The sequence below is a fragment of the Leopardus geoffroyi genome, chromosome C1 (genome assembly GCF_018350155.1).
Source record: "Leopardus geoffroyi isolate Oge1 chromosome C1, O.geoffroyi_Oge1_pat1.0, whole genome shotgun sequence".
NCBI classification, from domain to species: Eukaryota; Metazoa; Chordata; class Mammalia; order Carnivora; family Felidae; genus Leopardus; species Leopardus geoffroyi.
Window position 1 is genome coordinate 100282958 of NC_059328.1, and position 18742 is coordinate 100301699.

Here is an 18742-nt window from a genome sequence, read left to right on the forward strand (position 1 = left end):
TTGTCTGGAACTAACCCTGTGCTCTTTCTACCACATTTGGCTTATATCCATGACCAGCTTGAGACACACAGAGAGCCTATCCAGTAAGATGGTATCTTTACCTTACGTAAAATTAAAAACGATTGAAAACCATGAAACGAAAGTAAGAAAGGCCGACAACTGTTTCTCAGATGACTACAATTAAAAAATATCTATATTTCTATATCTATATCTAGATATCTAGATAGGTTATCTAGACCTAGCTCTAGATGTATAGATCTGTATGCCTCTCAAATACTTTGCAGACAATTTGTTCAGTCTCCTGTTTCGGTGCCATGAGCACATGCCTGGTTGGCTTATCCAGTGTCCAAAGATGGAGTATTTATTATGAGACCGTGTCCTGTGGCTTCCTGCCCTGGCCTAACTTCAGAGGAGGTGTCCAGCCCTGGCACGGCCAGGAAATTGCAGAAGTTTTAAGAAGTGCCATATAAATGCATTAATAACAACAATTTATTATCAATAGCACCGACGCTATCAATCTAAATAACAGTGACAGCCATTTATTACACTCATGTGCCAGGTACTTCGCAAACACTTTTCTCATTGAATTCCCACAACAGCTCTTTTACCAGCGAGGAAACCATTTCTGGAAAGTTAAGTTATATCCCCAGAGACATACAGTCAGTGTCAGACCTGAGATGAGAACGTCTCTGTCTGATCCCTCAACTCTTCCCTTACACAGAGCTGTTCCAAGTCATCCAGTGAGTGAGTGACAGTGTGAGGACTGGGCTGCAGAGGGTCAGGGACCTTTCCACAGCGTCCGCCCCCACCCACCGCCCCCGTCTCGAAGGGCCATCCACAAAGGCTGTCCTATAACCAGGGATTAATGGGAGCCTCTCAACCTCTCTTCCAAATAATTCGCCTCACGTGCATTTTATGTGTTCTGGGGTCCATACTTAGTACTGTTCAGGAGTGGGGTGGCGATGAGGAGCTGGCATATGTGACCTCAGGGGAGTGTTGAAGAGGTGGAATTGTTTTCTGTATTTAGGAATTATCTCTATGTCTGAGCTGCGGTCTCAGGAACGATGCCTGCAAGGCACACCAGAAAACACCCTTCCCTGCCACAACTCCGCACGAAAGTCATTATCTGTACCGGGGAGGTAGCGAAGAGTGTGGGTTCCGGAAGCAAATTACCAGGGCCTGAAACACAACCGTGCCATTTGCTAGCTGTGTGCAACCTTGGGTGAGTAGTTATTGGGAGGTAGGAATAATACTTGTCTCCTCTTTGTTGGGAACAGTAAGTTGGATAATGTATGCAAAGTTATTTATTGCAGTGAGGTGCACATAGGAGAGATTCAAAAGATATTGCCATCATCATCACCACCACCTACGTAATGCCATTTCCTTAATTTCACTGCCTTGTGCATGAAGCCAGCTAGCATTTTTTTTTAAAGTGGATTTATTTATTTTGAGAGACAGAGCGGGTGGGAGAGGGGAAGAGAGAGAGGAAGAGAGAGAATCCTAAGCAGGCTCCACACTGTCAGCGTGGAGCCCAACGTGAGGCCCAAACTTGCGAACCGTGAGATCATGACCTGAGCCAAAATCAAGAATCGGGCACTAACTGACTGAGCCAGGCGCCTCAAGCCAGCTAACATTTTATTGAATTTATCTAAAGTGTGATAATATGATGCTCTCGGGTAAGGGTTATGGGCGTTTTAATAAAGGCAACTGAGACAAATCCAACTAAAGAGTGTTAAGTTCATAAACAGCCTATTGTATTCAAAATGCCCAGCTTTAACCTCATGAAATAGGACGGAGGCAGAAAACCTCTTTATTGGCAGTAGGGTTTTAATATTACTGGTGGAATATTGCTGGACTGGGTAGACTAGCTTTTATCCATGTATTTGCTTCTCCAAGCACCCATCCACTTGTCCGTTCAAAAAAGCACTTAGGGAGTACCCTCTGAGCATCCTCTTCATGGGACGGAGCTAAGTACTGAGGTCGCTGTAGTCATACAATAGGAAAAGTGTGAGTGGCAAAATGTTGACTGTCACAGGGAAGCTGTGGCAATATGAAAATTCTTGCTAGGGTGGTCAAGTAAAAGATAATTCCATAAGGGGTGTTATGCCAAGCCGTTTAGCCCTAAGCCCAAACAAGGTTCGTCACCAAGATTTAGAGTGCAGGAAAAACACTAGAGTTGTTGTTGTTGTTTTTGTTGTTTTTAAGGCAGTGTATTTTTTATTTTATTTTTAGAGGGAGAGAGTGTGCGAGCAGGGAAGAGGGACAGAGAGAGGCGGGGGGAGGGAGAGAGAATCTCAAACAGGCTCCTTGCACAGCGTGGAGCTTGATGAAGGGCTGAAGCCCATGACCATGGGAACATGACCTGAGCCAAAATCAAGAGTTAGACACTCAACTGACTGAGCCACCCAGGCGCCTAGGGTTTTAATTCAAGGAGGTGTATAAGATCCAGAATGGGTAAATTATAACTAAGGAAGAGCTAATTAAGCATTAGTGAAGAAGTTACCAAAATGTATATACTGATATCTTTAAAAGTTAGTTCAAAATATTCACTTTATCAGTCGATATTTTATTTCCCAATGTATATATACACATATTTTATAATACATATTTGTAATGTGTGTGTATATATGAATATATTTAAATTTTTTTAATGTTTATTTTTGAGAGACAGAGAGACAGAGACAGAGTGCAAGTGGGGGAAACACAGAGAGAGGGGGAGACACAGAATCCGAAGCAGGCTCCAGGCTCTGAGCTGTCAGCACAGAGCCTGATGCAGGGCTTGAGCCCATGAACCACAAGATCATGACCTGAGCCAAAGTCGGATGCTTAACTGACTGAGCCATCTAGGCGCCCCTATATGAGTGTGTTAAAGTACAACACATATACATAAAAATGTACACATCGTAACTGTGCAGTCTGCAGAATTATCACATTTTCATTTCCACGTAACCACTACCCATACCAAGAACTAAAACTTGACTATCCCACAGAAGTCCCCTCATGCTGCCTCCTAAAGGCTACCCCCTCAACTCTTCCCAGGGTAGTAACCACTATTCTCCTTTCTAATAGAGATTCATTTGCCTGTTTATGAACTATATATACGTGGAATTCTATAGAACATACTGTTTTGTGTCTGCTTCTGTCACTCAACATTATGATTCTCATATGAACATGCACTCAGTCTCCTCAGTCACCAGGAAATAGAAATTAAAACCACAAAAGGATTCTACAGTATCTATAGTTGGTAAGGACATGAAATACTGGATCTCTCATACACTTCTGGTGAAGAGTAAATTGGTAAACATTTTGGAAAGCTGAATGATAGTATCTCCTAAAAGCTATTAATTGGCTTTCTTTTTAAAAAATGTTAATTTATTTATTTTGAGAGAGAGTGAGCGGGGCAGGGGCAGAGAGAAAGAGAGAGGGAATCCCAAGCAGACTTGGCATTGTCAGTGGGAAGCCTGACACAGGTCTGGATCTCACAAACCGTGAGATCATGACCTGAGCCGACATCAAAAGTCAGATGCTTAACCGACTGAGTCACAGGTGGCCATGTTGGCTTTCCTGGACATACTCTTTTGAGAAGTGTTTATTTTAAGATACTAGAAAAAAGAATGAAAAGACAGCAAAACAAAGCAGAAAGAGGGACATTAATAAAGATAAAAGCCAAAATGAATTAAATAGGGAAACAATCAGAGACAAACTTAAACATGGCTCTTTCAAAACTACTGTCGAGCTAATAATGCCCTGTAAACCTGCTTTAAGATGAGAGAAGGAGAGAGAGATACACACAGACTGATGGACAGATAAAATGCCCAAGATGAGGACTAGGTAGAGAGAGAACATAAAAAGAAAATGAATTATAAAAGAATATTAGAATAAAACAGGCTAGTACACTCAGAAACAGATCCATACACATTTAGATACTCGATTTATGATAAAAATAGCACTTGGTGAGACGTGGGGGAAGGACAGTCTTTTTGACAAATGGTGCGAGATCACCTGGAGAGCCACACGGAACATATGAATCTTGACCACTCTCTTGCACCACACACAAAATTAATTCTGAATGGTTAATAGATATAAATGAGAAAGGTAAAATAAGAAAGCTTCTAGAAGATAACTTAGGGAAAAAATCTTCATGACCTTGGGATAGGCAAATATTTTTTTAACCAAACAGGCTACAAAAAGCTCCAGTATAAAGGAAAAGATGGATAAAATGGACTAGGTTAAAATTAAAAGCTTTTGCTCACATTGAAAGACATCATTAAGAGATGGAAAAAGCAAGCCATAGAGTAGAAGAGATTTTGCAATGCATATAACGAAATTGCATCCAAAATATATAAAGGATTCCTACAAATCAAAAAGAAAAAGGCAGATAATCCAATCAAAATGGATGAAAGACAAAATACCTTTTTTTTTTTTTTTAAGTTTTTAGTTTTTTTAAGTAATCTCTACACCCAGCATGGGGCTCAGACTTACAACCCCAACATCAAGAGTATCCTGCTCTACTGACTGAGCCAACCAGGCACCCTAAAATACCTATTTTTTCTCTTAAAATATTTTTGTAATGCTTGTTAATTTTGAGAGAGAGAGAGACAGAGACAGAGACAGAGTGTGAGCGGCGGAGGGGCAGAGAGAGAGGGAGACAGAGAATCCGAAGCAGGCTCCAGGCTCCGAGCTGTCAGCACAGAGCTCAACGCGGGGCTCGAACCCACAGAGCCCGAGATCACGACCTGAGCCAGAGTTGGACGCTTAACTGACTGAACCACCCAGGCGCCCCCCAAAATACCTATTTTCGATCAAGGAAGTGGGGAAAGGTGCTAATGCCTTTTCTAGGCAAACACATGTACCAGCTACCATTTTCTTCACTTAAGCCACAACCACTGTTTGGTGGCAGCACATCCCCACCAGAGGAGAGTGACAGAGACAACAGGCAGCTGGGACTATAGAAACTGAAGTTATAAAGCGACAGCTTTGGCCCCAGACTAAGTTAAAATAGAAATGTTGGCCTGAGTCAGGCAGCTTAAGGGAAATGGAGCAAACAGTTTGCCTCGGAGAAGACAGCTGTGGCCTAACTCACTCAATGTTTTAATTAAGTGGCATCCATAATAGACGCTTCCAAGTCATGGTCCACACAGAAGAGGGGAGAGAAGACTATTCCTGCAACTGACATCAGCTGCGTTCGGAATCTCACCATCCACGCACGGTGGCGTCAGTTTCCTGCACAAACAGCAGTCACAACCTGTCTTCCCGCTACCTAGGACCCCTGTGCACAAGGACCTGATTTTCTTGAACACTTCAGCAACGTTTCACTGCAAAGGAACCACCCACCCGGACCAACCATTGCTAGAATGGCTTGCCGTAGCCCTTTACCTGTGACGCCAGATACCTTCAGCGCTGACTGGTGGGTAGAATACCCTGGTACACATCCCGTTTGGCTCTCGCAACTACCTGGGGACCTGGGCATTAATTCCCCCATCCTACGAATGAGGCAACTGAGGCCCGGGGAGTTAAATGACTAATTCGGAGAGAGCGGAGTCCATAAGTAGAAGAAGCAGTGCTCTGCTCTGAGGTTTTCTGGGTCCAAGCCCTGCGCTCTTTCCATTCGACCATGCTGAGTAATCGGGCACCTAAGTGGTAAGGGGTGAATGGATCACGATAACGCAAGAAATCACATACCTGAGATACCAAAACCGATGATAAGTGCAATGGCTCCAGCCAAAACAATGATGATGCTAATAATGCTATGGAGAGATAGAGAAACAGGAAATTACTCTTCAGTTCACTTGACATGCTGCTTTGTGACCCGGGTTCATGTGTGTCATTTGTCAGAGGTGCCACAGAAAGCATCTCAACTTTCTTCTTCACCGTAAGCCCCTTCCTAGGAACAGGCGCCTTTGGAAGGGGTCTCAACAATTCCATCCCCGTGTTCCTGGGGGTGCTGGGGGTCATGAAAGCGGTGACTTTGTGTATCATCTTACTGTCCTATTTCCAGATCAGGGAAGACCACATACAAAGATCGTTGGGACAAAACTGAGGGCATCTCTGTGGTGTTGGGTGCAACCTGCGGGGGGACTGGTTCCATACTCAGCCCATACTGAGCATTAATGCCCAGCATTGATCTATCTGCCTTGTCTCCTTCCATAGACTTTAAACAATTTTTTTAATGTTTATTCATTTTTTAGAGACAGAGACTGAATGCAAACAGAAGAGGGGCAGAGAGAGAGAGAGGGAGACACAGAATCCAAAGCAGGCTCCAGGCTCTGAGCTGTCAGCACAGAGCCTAACGTGGAGCTCGAACCTGTGAACCATGAGATCATGACCCGAGGCAAAATTGGACGGTTTTCAGACTGAGCCACCCAGGCGCCCCACCCTCCATAGACTTTAAACTCCACGAAAGACAATGGTCATATCTTCCCTTGTACTCACCCATCCTTGGTCCACTGCACCCTGAAGGTCCTCAATGGGAGTTTGTTTCCTCTTATTAAAAAAAGTACTACATATTTATTACAGAAACTTTAGAAAATACAAATGTATTTTTTTTTTTTTTTAAATAGAACAATAAGGGGCGCCTGGGTGGCTCAGTCGGTTAAGCGTCCGACTTCAGCTCAGGTCATGATCTCGTGGTCCGTGAGTTCGAGCCCCGCATCAGGCTCTGTGCTGACAGCTCAGAGCCTGGAGCCCGTTTCAGATTCTGTGTCTCCCTCTCTCTCTGCTCCTCCCCTGTTCATGCTCTGTCTCTCTCTGTCTCAAAAATAAATAAACGTTAAAAAAAATTTTTTTTAAATAGAACAATAAAATGACCTGCAATTTCGTCATCCAGACACAACCATTGTTTTTTTTTTTAAACTTTTTTTTTAACGTTTATTTATTTTTGAGACAGAGAGAGACAGAGCATGAACAGGGGAGGAGCAGAGAGAGAGGGAGACACAGAATCTGAAACGGGCTCCAGGCTCTGAGCTGTCAGCACAGAGCCCGACACGGGCTCGAACTCACGGACCGTGAGATCATGACCTGAGCCGAAGTCGGACGCCCAACCGACCAAGCCACCCAGGCGCCCCGAAGACACAACCATTGTTAACTTCTTGAAATGTATCCTGCAGGGGCGCCTGGGGGGCTCAGCGTCCCACTTCGGCTCAGGTTATGATCTCACGGTTCGTGGGTTCGGGCCCCGTGTTGGGCTCTGTGCTGACAGCTCAGAGCCTGGAGCCTGCTTCGGATTCTGTGTCTCCCTTTTTCTGCTCTTCCCCCACTCATGCTCGCTCTCTCTCTCTCTCTCAAAAATAAATAAACATTAAAAAAAATGTATTCTGCCAGTTTTCAATGAACAAATTAACAAATGACACTTGGGGGAAAAGTAAGGCAGTACTGTTTACAAGTGCCAAGCGCTAGAATAACTTGGCAGACATGTTATTCTAGGCACTATCCATGGATTATGTCATTTATCTCTTCAATAACCTTATGAGGTAAACAAATATATTATCCCCATTTTATAGATGAGGAAATGACACAGGGAGATGCAGCATCTTCCTGAAATTCACCTTGTCGGTAAGTGGCAGAGCTGGGATTAGAATCTATCTCTGGAAGCTGCACTCATCTACTTCCTACGCTGCCTCCCAAGAGGAGGGGGGTTCACACATGGGGCACGGCCATCCGCTCTCCGGGTGGACCCATGCCCCTGGAGGGCTACCAGCTCTCGCTGTCGAGAGTGACGCGGGCAGAGAAGAAGGCCCAGGTCGGAGCCGGCGTGTTGGCAAAGCGGTTCCTGGGAAGCTCGCCCATCGCTGCCCGCCCTTGTGCATAAGTCGTCAGGCAGGCGTCCTCGGGCACGTGGTCTCACTGCTGGCAAGCCGCACGCTCCCCACGCCCACACCAATGTTGCTCAACAACAGGACAAAAGAAAGGCACAGGGAGGCAAAGAATGGTGCCACAGAGAGAAAAGGGAGGCGCAGGGCATTTTGCTCTCCGCCCTGAATACGCGCATTGTGCCCAGCTCTCCCCTTGTTCAGGGCCGGACCCACCGCAAGAAACAACAGACGTACAAGAAACAATGTGAGCGAACAGTTTCCCCGGAGGTCAAGCCCTCACGAGGTGCGGCTGTGGGGGCAGCAACCAAATAAAGCAAAATGATGCTTTTAACACCGGGGTATCTGCCATTGATTCTAAGAGGAGACCACATTTGACCACTTTGCTCTCTCTACACCCTCGGTTCTGACCGCTCGAAGGGTCACAGCCACACGCACCCAGCAGGCGGCACTGCCTGGCTCTCTCTGACTACTGAGCCAGGGAGCCACCTCGCATTTGTGGCTCAGGGTTTCACTTACCTTGGGGAAATTACTTCATCTCTCTGAGACTCGGTTTCTTTTTCCTTAAAATGGGCACAGGAGCCATCCCTGCTTTGCCAGCTGGAAGGGTGTTACAGGGTGAAGTGCGTCCACCCCTCCAGATTTATATTTTGAGGTCCAAACCCTGAGTACTTCAGAATGTGACTTTAGTTGGAAATAAGGTCATGGCAAAAGGAATTTGTTAGATGAGGTCATGCCAGAGTAGCGTGGGCCCCCAGTCCAGTATGACTGGTGTCCTTATGACAAGGGGACATTTAGACACAGACATGCACACACACTTAGGGAACACACTACTTTAAGATGAAAGCAGAGACCTACAAGCCACGGAACATCAAAGATTGCCCAGAAACCACCAGAAGCTGGCGGGGAGGCCTGGAGAAGATTCTCCCTCACCCTCCAAAGGAATCAAGCCTGCCCCACAAGTGGTTTGCTAGTCTCCCGAGCTGTGAGAGAGCACCTTTCTGTTGTTTAAGCCACAGGTCAGTGGTTCCTTGTTACAGCAGACTGAGAAGACCGATCTAAGAGGGTTGTTTTAAGATCAAATTAGATAGTGGATGTGGCATGATCCATGAAAGGCTGTGTATATATATTTTACCATAAAAACGTTTACCCGAAGCTATTTGCTGTAAGTTTGTTATTAAAAGCTGACTTACACCTGGGAACAGTCCAACTGGTAATCCTAACAGTATTAGAGTATTTGGAGAGTATGATGACAAGGTCCCAAGCATGGCTTCTGGACCGAGCCCTGCTTGATTCGAGCCACAGCATCACCGCTTATAGTCATGTGACTTCCAGCTTCCATTCCTTCCTGTTAGGATTAAATGAGCTGGGGGCGCCTGGGTGGCTCAGTCGGTTAAGTGTCCGACTTCCGCTCAGGTCATGATCTCACAGTTCACGGGTTCAGGCCCCACGTCAGGCTCTGTGCCGACAGCTCAGAGCCTGGAGCCTGCTTCAGATTCTGTCTCCCTCTCTCTGTGCCCCTCACCCACTCACACTATCTCTCTCTCTCAAAAATAAACATTAAAAAAAATTTTTTTTAAAAGATTAAACGAGTTAACACAGTGTTAACACGAGTTGAGTGATTTTAAAAACCATGTAGAATAATGCCAGGCACATGGGAAGCTTCCATAAGTATGAATTCTTATTTTTCTGCTGTGGTTATATAACAAACTCATGTTTTTAAGTTGGAATATATGTTTCCTTGGTGGTGCTGATGGAAGTTGGTGTGGGGATTGGCCCTTCGTTCAGCGACTGAGCTCTTTGTAAGAATGATTACCGAACTGTAATATAGTCATAACAGTCCTCTGCTGAAAACTTTGAGTGCCTTTCCATTTCCCTCGTGATAAAAATTCACCCTTGGATGTGGCCATGTGGCCTTCGAAAGGGGGTATCTTGCCTTCTCTCCTGCCTCTGCCTCTCCCACGCTCCCCCTGGGTTCTTGCCCTCCAGCCACACTGAAGCATCATAGATACCCCTGCCTCAAGCCATCACATGTGCTTTCCCCTACCCTCTCTGAGGAAAAGCAAAGACACAGAACAGACCCCTGCACACTCACCGGCAGGGATGGGACAGTGGAGGTCGTGTGTGTCACTCAAAGCGGCTGAGCCCGTCTCCATCACCAGCAGACCCTCATGTTTCCCTAATCGTGGAAGCTGAACCCTGTTGTCTGTCAGCCATCTCCCTAAGCAGGAATCACCTTGAGGTTTGTGCCGAGCTGCTGTTCCCTTGGGAAATAGCTCAACTCTAGCGCCTTGGAAAGAGAGGCAGGAACTCTCGGAGCTGCCAGATTAAATAATTCCTGTCTGCTGCTTATTAATTTTTTTTAAAGTTGAATAAAATATTCACATAAGGTGTTCTTACGTTGCTTTTTGGCTTTTACTTTGCCAGAATGATTTCCAATAACGATGCTGTGGGAAATTTTTATTGCAAAACTGTCTTTTCACCACTGCGTTGGAATTCACGGCGCACATTTAAGTAGATCCTCCTTACAAAAGGACCCACGTGAAAATCAGTGCTTTTGGAGGATCGGATCATTTAGGAAGCTTTATTGAGTGTCGAGTGTATGAAAGGCATTGCCGGGCAATATGGAGGAAATGTAGAGATGGGGTGCCTGCCCTCAAGGAGCGTATAGTGTAACTGAGGCAAAACACACACACACACACACGCACGTACAACATACACAGACATGCATGCACATGCACACATGCATGCTGTAATAACACAAGACACATAGTTAGGGCTTCAGTACAAAGACCAACAAATTCTCGCAGGAATTTTAGGGCGTAGGAAGTATTTACATCAGAGAGAAATAGGAAGAATCCAAGAGTGTTTCCATGAAGTGTGTTTCCATGAACCAATTTCAAGGAAAGTACAAAGGAAGGTTTTCTTGAGAAATGCATTTAGCTAATTCATGCTGCAACGTACTCTCTCTCCAAGGCAGCAACCCAAAGCAACAGAAAGACCACGTATGCAGGGACGGGGTCAGGACCCCACTCAGTGCTGTGGACTTGGAGAAGGGGGCTTTGAGGTGCTGCAGGACTCAGAGCCTTCCAGGGGAGGGGCTTAGATTCTGCCAAACACATCCATGCTACCCAGGGATGGCCCTGTTCAACTCCCTCACACGCCTTTGTCTCCGCTGCTGCTGCCTTGAAAGAAATGAGGCATTTCTGGGAAGCCATGATCCGTGCATCCCTGCAAAACCTCACACTGTACAAAATCACACACTAAACGTGGCAGTGCTTATGGAGAAAAACAGGGTAGAGGGCTGACCGCTCAAAACCTGTGTGACCTTGTAATTGGTCTACCAACAGGAATAATGTTCTCTGGAGAGAACTCTGGCAGCCAAAGTGGGCAGCTCAGTAGGGCCAGAATCTGTTTCCAGGCATTATTCAAACTGCACAGACACAATTGTGCTGACCGAGGGTGCTGCAAGCCAGGGGGTCTTCTGGGAAGGTGGGGACCTAGGGAGGTGCAGACTGGGGTGTGCTGATCTGGGAAGGCAGCCCCAAGCACAGGTGTTGATTTGAAATTTAAAACACAGACAAACCTGAAAGCCACAGCAAGCCACAAAGGTCCCACGTGGCAGGAGGCCACAAGGTCAAAAGGCTCCCCTCGTCCCCACCCCTTGTGTATCTCCTCTAGCTCCATTTCAGAAAACAAGGGCTTTCTGGATCCACTCCACGGTGCGTAGAGCACTCATTCTGGAAGGCATAAAGTGCCCTTTGTTTTATCCAAACATTAATGGTTTCTATGCTCTCTAGTTTCTGCCTCCTTCCCCAAATACTGACTGAACTGAGAGATAGCACGTTCCTTACAGATCATCAGCTTACCTCCACTTGAATAAATGATAAATGATTAAGGGCTCTGAAACGTAGATTAAGTTATCACTTGTATGATTAATCTGAATAAATTACACTTTTAAATTAAATATAGCAAGCAGAATATTTGAGTAAATCAAGTAAATATTTGAATAAATCAAATATATTACTTTGTTCATAAACTAACCAAGTGACTGAGTTTATTATAAAGAACGCTGAAATTGAAGACATTCATTTCAGCCTATCCAAAACATTTCTCTCTTTCTTCCTCCCTAGAAAGGTGAAAAGGAATTATTTTTAAATACTATGTAGAAGAGAGCATTGGGCTTCAAGGTACAATTATTGTCCAGATATCGATTAGTACAGGTTTTAGGTTTCTGAGAGGCTTAGATTGTTGTCTCCTCAAACATTTTTTTCCCCATCTCTACATCCCCCTGCTTTATCTGTATTGGTAAAATCAAGGCCAGCATTGATCCAGGGAACTGAGAACATGACCATTTAAGATTGGTAAATGGAGGGTTGGGAAGCAATTGGCAAAGAGGGGGCTGTTCCATGGAATTTTAGCTGCGTGATGGGAGGGGGAGGAGTGGGCATCCTTCTGGGAAGCCCTGCCCTGTCCACATGGCTTTCCGGGCAGTGGAAAGCCTGGCTTTCTGTTTGGGAAAGACATTTTCAAAAATTGCCCGTAAGACACTTGGGTGCTTTTGAGTATCAGGTTGAGTTCCTTCAAGCTTCCGCTAAGAATAGTGATGCAGCGTTATGGGGGTCCTCCAAAGCACAGGACCCAGGGTTACATCATACCCGGGCCCCAATGCCACAAAACCAGGAAGATATGACCAACAAGTAGATTGCATCTTACGTGCCAACTTCTTTTGAATGATGGATAGTGGTGGTGGCCTAGGATATTGTGTTAGAGAAGACTGTAAGGCTGCCTCCAGGCTCAGCAGGAGAGAGTGCCACCACTGATGGGTGATTTCTGGGTGAGCATGTGGGCCCCAGGAATGCCGTTTCTGGGCTAGCAGTGACACATGAAAAGGGGGCTTGAGCTAACCACTAGCCACAGACTACCAGAGTCTTAGCCGAATTTAATAGAAAAAGAATGACAGTAAAATGGCTGACACTCCTCTATGTACATTTTTGGCCCGCACTTTAAGAAGAACACTGATTGGGGCACCTGGGTGGCTTAGTCGGTTAAGTCTGACTTCAACTCACGTCATGATCTCAAGGTTTGTAGGTTTGAGCCCCACATCCGGCTTTGTGCTGACAGCTCAGAGCCTGGAGCCTGCTTCAGATTCTGTGTCTCCCTCTCTCTGCTCCTCCCCTGCTCGTGCTCTCTCTCTCTCAAAAACAAATGAACATTAAAAAATAAAAATAAATAAAAAGAACACTGATTAATGTGTTTGTTTAGGACAGGGTTTCTCACGCTCAGCCATATTGAGTATTTGGGCCAGATAATTCTTTGCTGCCAGGGCTGTCCTGTGCGCTGTAGGTTCTCTAGCAGCATCCCTGGCCTCTTCTATTTTTTCTTTTAAAGTTTTTTTTTTTTCAACGTTTATTTATTTTTGGGACAGAGAGAGACAGAGCATGAACGGGGGAGGGGCAGAGAGAGAGGGAGACACAGAATCCGAAACAGGCTCCAGGCTCTGAGCCATCAGCCCAGAGCCCGACGCGGGGCTCGAACTCACGGACCGCGAGATCGTGACCTGGCTGAAGTCGGACGCTTAACCGACTGCGCCACCCAGGCGCCCCATTCTTTCCTGGCCTCTTTTAGATGCCAGCAGTACCCTGCCCTTTTTGTGACAACCTAAAATGTCTGGAGACATGTTGCTCTGGTTGAGAACTGTTGATCTAGGAGAAGTGGGACCAGCATGGTGATGTGGTTAGGAGACATTTCTTTTGAAGGGTAGTTGAAGTAACTGGGGTAGTTTAGTTTAGAGACGTCCAGATGTAGTGATGATCACTTCAAAATTTGAAGGGTGCCATACGGGCCTATTCTCTATCACTCTGGAAGAAATGAAGCCAATAGGTGAAAGTTCCAGGAGGTTAGATTTAGATCAAGTATCCAGAGAACCTTTCCAATGAGGGTTCTGGTACGGGCCTGAGACTGCAGTTTCCTGTCACTGGACCTGTGCCTATAAGCAGGGGCTGAGTAAGTACTTAGGGACAGAAGTGGGGAAGGGCATTTTGGGGCACTGAATAGGACTTGGAACAGTTTTGAAAGTCCCTTTCAAATAGACAGTTCTGTAATTTGATATCCCAGGGGGTTTGCTCTGGCCTTGCCCTTGCCACAGTTATGTATTCTGATTATGCCTCCTAAAACCTTTATTAATAACTTAACAATGATGGCTGGTATGTACTGAGGGCAGGGCCTCACTTATCTCATTTAATCCCTGCAACAACCCAATCGGTACTGTTATCTTTCTTTTCAGATGGGGAAACTGAGGCCTTGTGTTAAGTAACTCATCCACGGGCTCACCCCTACATTATTAAATCAGAGCAGGATGAGACTTGGGTCTAATACTCCATCATGCATGGCCTTCATTATCGTACAGTATGTTACATAAATCCAAATTTTCTAACTCCCAGGGTTCCCATCAGTTGCTGGGTTCATGGTTTGTGCAGTTAATAACCTGTGGAGGCCATCGGGCCTGATGTTCCACAGACTGAAGAAGCCCACCTCTCGCAGGTGGTATCTTTTGTTTGAGATGCTGGAAGGAAACCCGAAAGGGGGAGTATCAGGTGGAAAATTACTGTATGTTAACAGATAGATACCTTTCCCTAAACAATATTTGATTTTGTGGCAGAGCCATAAATTTTTTTTTAATGTTTATTATTTATTTTTGAGAGAGAAAGAGAAAGACAGAACGTGAGCAGGGGAGGGGCAGAGAGAGGGAGACACAGAATCCGAAGCAGGCTCCAGGCTCTGAGCTGTCAGCACAGAGCCTGACACGTGGCTCGAACCCACAAACCACGAGATCATGACCTGAGCCAAAGTCAGACACTTAACTGACTGAGCCACCCAGATGCCCCATTATATTTTATTCTTAAACCTGCTCTATTTATAACTGTCCCCTGATTGCCCATGAAGCACACATTAGCATTTCATCAGCCTTGTGCACACTGTTCTCCAGTGGCACAAGCAGAGCGGGACAAAAGTCAATATCAGGTTGATCGCTAGTCTTTTTTCTAATCATACCTGTGTCTCCCATTCTTCCTTATTCTCACTGCAGAGGAAATAACGTTTCCAGAAGATTTCTTCAGCAGTATAACTGATCCCATTGTGTTTAATAGCAAACACACTTCACACCGGTTATGAACCTCCCGTGAAGTGTCTGCTCTGTAGGAAGGGCTGGGCAGCCCCTGAGCAGTCTGTGTGGTCGGAACTGAAACAGCCTAATTATAAGTCTTCCAAACCAAAGTTTGGGAGAGATTTCCAGGGGCGCACACAGCACCTGGAGTGAGGTTTGGCCGCTAATAAGCACGTCCTTCACATGATTGGCTCCTGTTTTTCAGGCTGCTCTCCTATCATGCACGGCCTCCTTCCCACCTTGTCCCACATCACCTTGCTTTCCTCACCCCTCCTGCTCCAGCCCAGTCCAGATGGGGGCTGGAGCACTGCTCAGTGACAGTGAATGGATGGATGGATGACGGTCATTTCTGGAATGGATGATGCAAAGAGAAGGTGCTCTCTATCTCTCCCCTCACCAACTCCGTGGAGAACCTGGCGTTATTTTCCTAATGAAGACTTGATGGGAGCAGGGGGCTTGTATGATTGAGCAATCCTATAATTCTTCCTCTACCTGTGTCCTCATCAACACTTTGCCTCTACAGGATTGCTGTAAGGGTCAGAGAAACAAACTAGGCTTTGTATAGATGCTGGTTTTTGTTTGTTTGTTTTTTTAAAATTTTTTTTAACGTTTATTTATTTTTGAGACAGAGAGAGACAAAGCATGAACGGGGGAGGGGCAGAGAGAGAGGGAGACACAGAATCAGAAGCAGGCTCCAGGCTCTGAGCCATCAGCCCAGAGCCCGACGCAGGGCTCGAACCCACGGACCGCGAGATTGTGACCTGAGCTGAAGTCGGATGCTCAACCGACTGAGCCACCCAGGCGCCCCTGGTTTTTGTTTTTAAATTATAAATGTTAATTCTTATTCCTATCCCTTCCCAGTATCCCCCAATTATTATTATTATTATTTTATTATTTTTATTTTTATATTTCAGAGAGAGAACACAAGCTGGGAGGGGCAGAGAGAGAGAGAGAGAGAGAGAGAATCTTAATCAGGCTCCACACTCAGCACAGCAATGACATGGGGCCTGATCCCACAACCCTGGGATCATGACCTAGGCTGAAATTAAGAGTCGGATGCTCAACTGACTGAGCCACCCAGGCACCCCTATGTCTCCTAATTTAAATGATTTCTCGTTGCTTATAGATCAAAGTTCAAATCGAGTCTAGAATTTAAGACCATTGTAAAATGCCCGTTGTATCTACGTGACCCTTCTCCCCTTCTGGAGCCGTGAATCCCTACCAAGCGGATGAGTGCATTGTCCCCTGTTGTCCTCCGTCTGTAACATTCTTCTGACCCCTCTCTGGCTGTGAAAGGCAGGCCCCACTCAAAGAGCTCTGCCTTGACTCTGACGCCTTTCCTGAAGGCCCAGCCCAGAGCGTGCTCTCTTTTCTCTTTCCTTAGTGGATTTAAGGGGATGAGGTAGGAAGGAGAACCTCAGAGGGCAGGGCCTGAGCGAGAGGAGGAGGGTCAGGCACTGGGGTTTAGGATGGGGGCTGGGAGGCCGGCATGGGAACTAGCAAGTTTGATGGGGTAGGACAGGGCAGTCTCCCTCTGGGGCAGGTACATTTCCCTCAACCCTTTGTCCCCATCGGTCACTGTGATCTGGGCCTCATGGGTGGCCCCATGGGTGGCCCACAGATGGCACATGGGTGGCCCACAGAGCAAATGATCTAGAATCTAGATCACTTTGCAACACCCTAAAGCCACAATAACTGTTGTGACTTTTCATCCCTTTCTTGCCTTCAGGAAACCTACACTGTCACTGAAGAGATTCAGAGAAGCACTTGGGCTGTCTTCTCTCAGAAAGCCTAGCCCTGGGATCAGTTCATTGTTTATTCATTAATAAGTCTGGGAACAAGTCTATCTGTCACCCTCAGAACTTTTCTCTCCCTGAGCACATAGACCTGTCTTAGGCGGTCTGACGCCTCTGTGTTCTGAAATGGGATACAATGTCATATTTGTATGCCCCAAGGCTTCTGTCATTCACTCTTTATTTCAGTAACACCAGGAAATCTCCCCAGTGAAAAGCAGACCGCTGTATCCTGGGAATCAATAGGGATATGTTGTTCGGTCTTCCAAAATCGGACCCAGGACTCTACGGCAGGCAAGTCCTCACCTGCTGGGACCCACGTTCTCATTGCATAGATGTGGACATACAGTGCTGAAAGTGTGGCTGAAGGTGTGGCTGTATGAAGCCTGGGAGGACAGACGGACTTGTGGAAGTTAGGCTGCGGGGCCCATCCCTTGAGGGATCGAGCTGCACTCCTTAGCCACAGACCCTGGGGCTGCCCTGTCCAGTACATGACAGGTCTCGACTGCTCACACTGAGGACGGTAGGGGATACGCACCCTGTCTTAGGATCCATGGTCATCCTTGACTTACACAACTCTGTGGACTTGGCTTGTCTGTAACAGATACCAAGAAAGTTTCCCCGGCCTTCCAGCCTGGAATCTGCACCCTGCTTCTGCCCTGGAGCTGGGCTTGAATCCAGGGCCTCCTTGTGACTTCTGAGTCTGCTGCATGTTCATTTCCCTCTGGCCCAGCCTGACTTCTAGGGCACAGGCCTCAGCTCTCTCCTGTAGATTCATGGTTCCTGCATTCCTGCTAGCCTGGTACTACATGCAAGAAGGTTCCGCTGTATTCTCCTGTACCCACCCCGAACTCCCCATCCCAGCCTGTGCCTGGCCCAGGGGTTTGGCACTAACCCGGGGATTGGTTGGCTACAGGGCTACAATAAAACACAAAATTTCTGTTTTATCTTCTGGTTTAGACTTCTACATATTCAGATCCCATATTTTAGTAACAGCTTAAGATTTACATCTAAATATAAAATATTGATTTCAGCATAACAAGTAAAGAATGTATATGAATTCTGAAAGTTTAAAAAATCTTGAAACCAAATACAAGCTCAAGAAGAGTTTGCATAAATGTGTGGATAGTTTAGGGGCTCCTGGGTGGCTCAGTCAGGTAAGTGTCTGACTTCAGTTCGGGTCATGATCTCACAGTTCGTGAGTTTGAGCCCCATGTCGGGCTCTGTGCTGACAGTGCTTGGATCTTCTTGGCCCTTTCTCTTTCTGGCCCTCCCCCACTCAAGCTCTCTCTCTCTCTCTCTCTCTCAAAAATAAATAAATATTAAAAAAATTTTTTTTGAACTTGTGGATACTTTATCCCATTTCTTGCCCCATTTTCTGGCCCCCTACCTCCACGTTTCATCTATTCTAAATGAATTTGGGCCTCTAAAGATCCCAGGCTGTTTCTTGCCTCTGTGTTTTGTTCATGCTGTTTTTCCAGGTCTTAGAACATGGTAGGAATTTAATAAATGTTTGTCGAGTAAATGTTTCGCCTTAGAGAATGCATCCCTCAGAGTATCTAGCACATAGTACTTAAAAGTTATTGAATTAATGGATAAATCAAAGACTAAGGGAAACTAACACAGTCTTCACTTTTGAGGCACCTTTTATGGGAGAAATGATCATTTATATTCCTCTATAAAGGAAAATAATCTTTTAAAAAATTACAGCATATGAAATCTTGCTGGTGCCATGAATTCTAGCACAATGCTTTTTGGAGGGCTCAAAAAAGTAGAAGACCTAGTTGGCCAGGGTCAGGAAGCAAACCTGGAATTAACTGATAATAGCTGTGCTTGATCACTTATTCACCTTGGGTCCTTTTCGTCACTTCTCTCCACAGATGGTTTACAAAATATACACGCCCCTCTAAGCCAAAAGGAAATTTTCAGGGAATGAAAATATAAATTTCCAGCCATAGAAACAAAAGAGGTTTTAA

General features: G+C 45.8%; 1 protein-coding gene across 1 annotated transcript in view; it reads right to left on the minus strand.

Annotated features, from left to right (window-relative positions):
- The window catches only part of VTCN1 (V-set domain containing T cell activation inhibitor 1), a 62923-nt gene that overhangs the window by 24035 nt on the left and 20146 nt on the right, over window positions 1-18742 (minus strand). The window contains exon 2 of the mRNA XM_045478808.1: window positions 5683-5747. Coding sequence (XP_045334764.1) covers window positions 5683-5747 — 65 coding nt within the window. The remainder of the gene's footprint in view (window positions 1-5682; window positions 5748-18742) is intronic.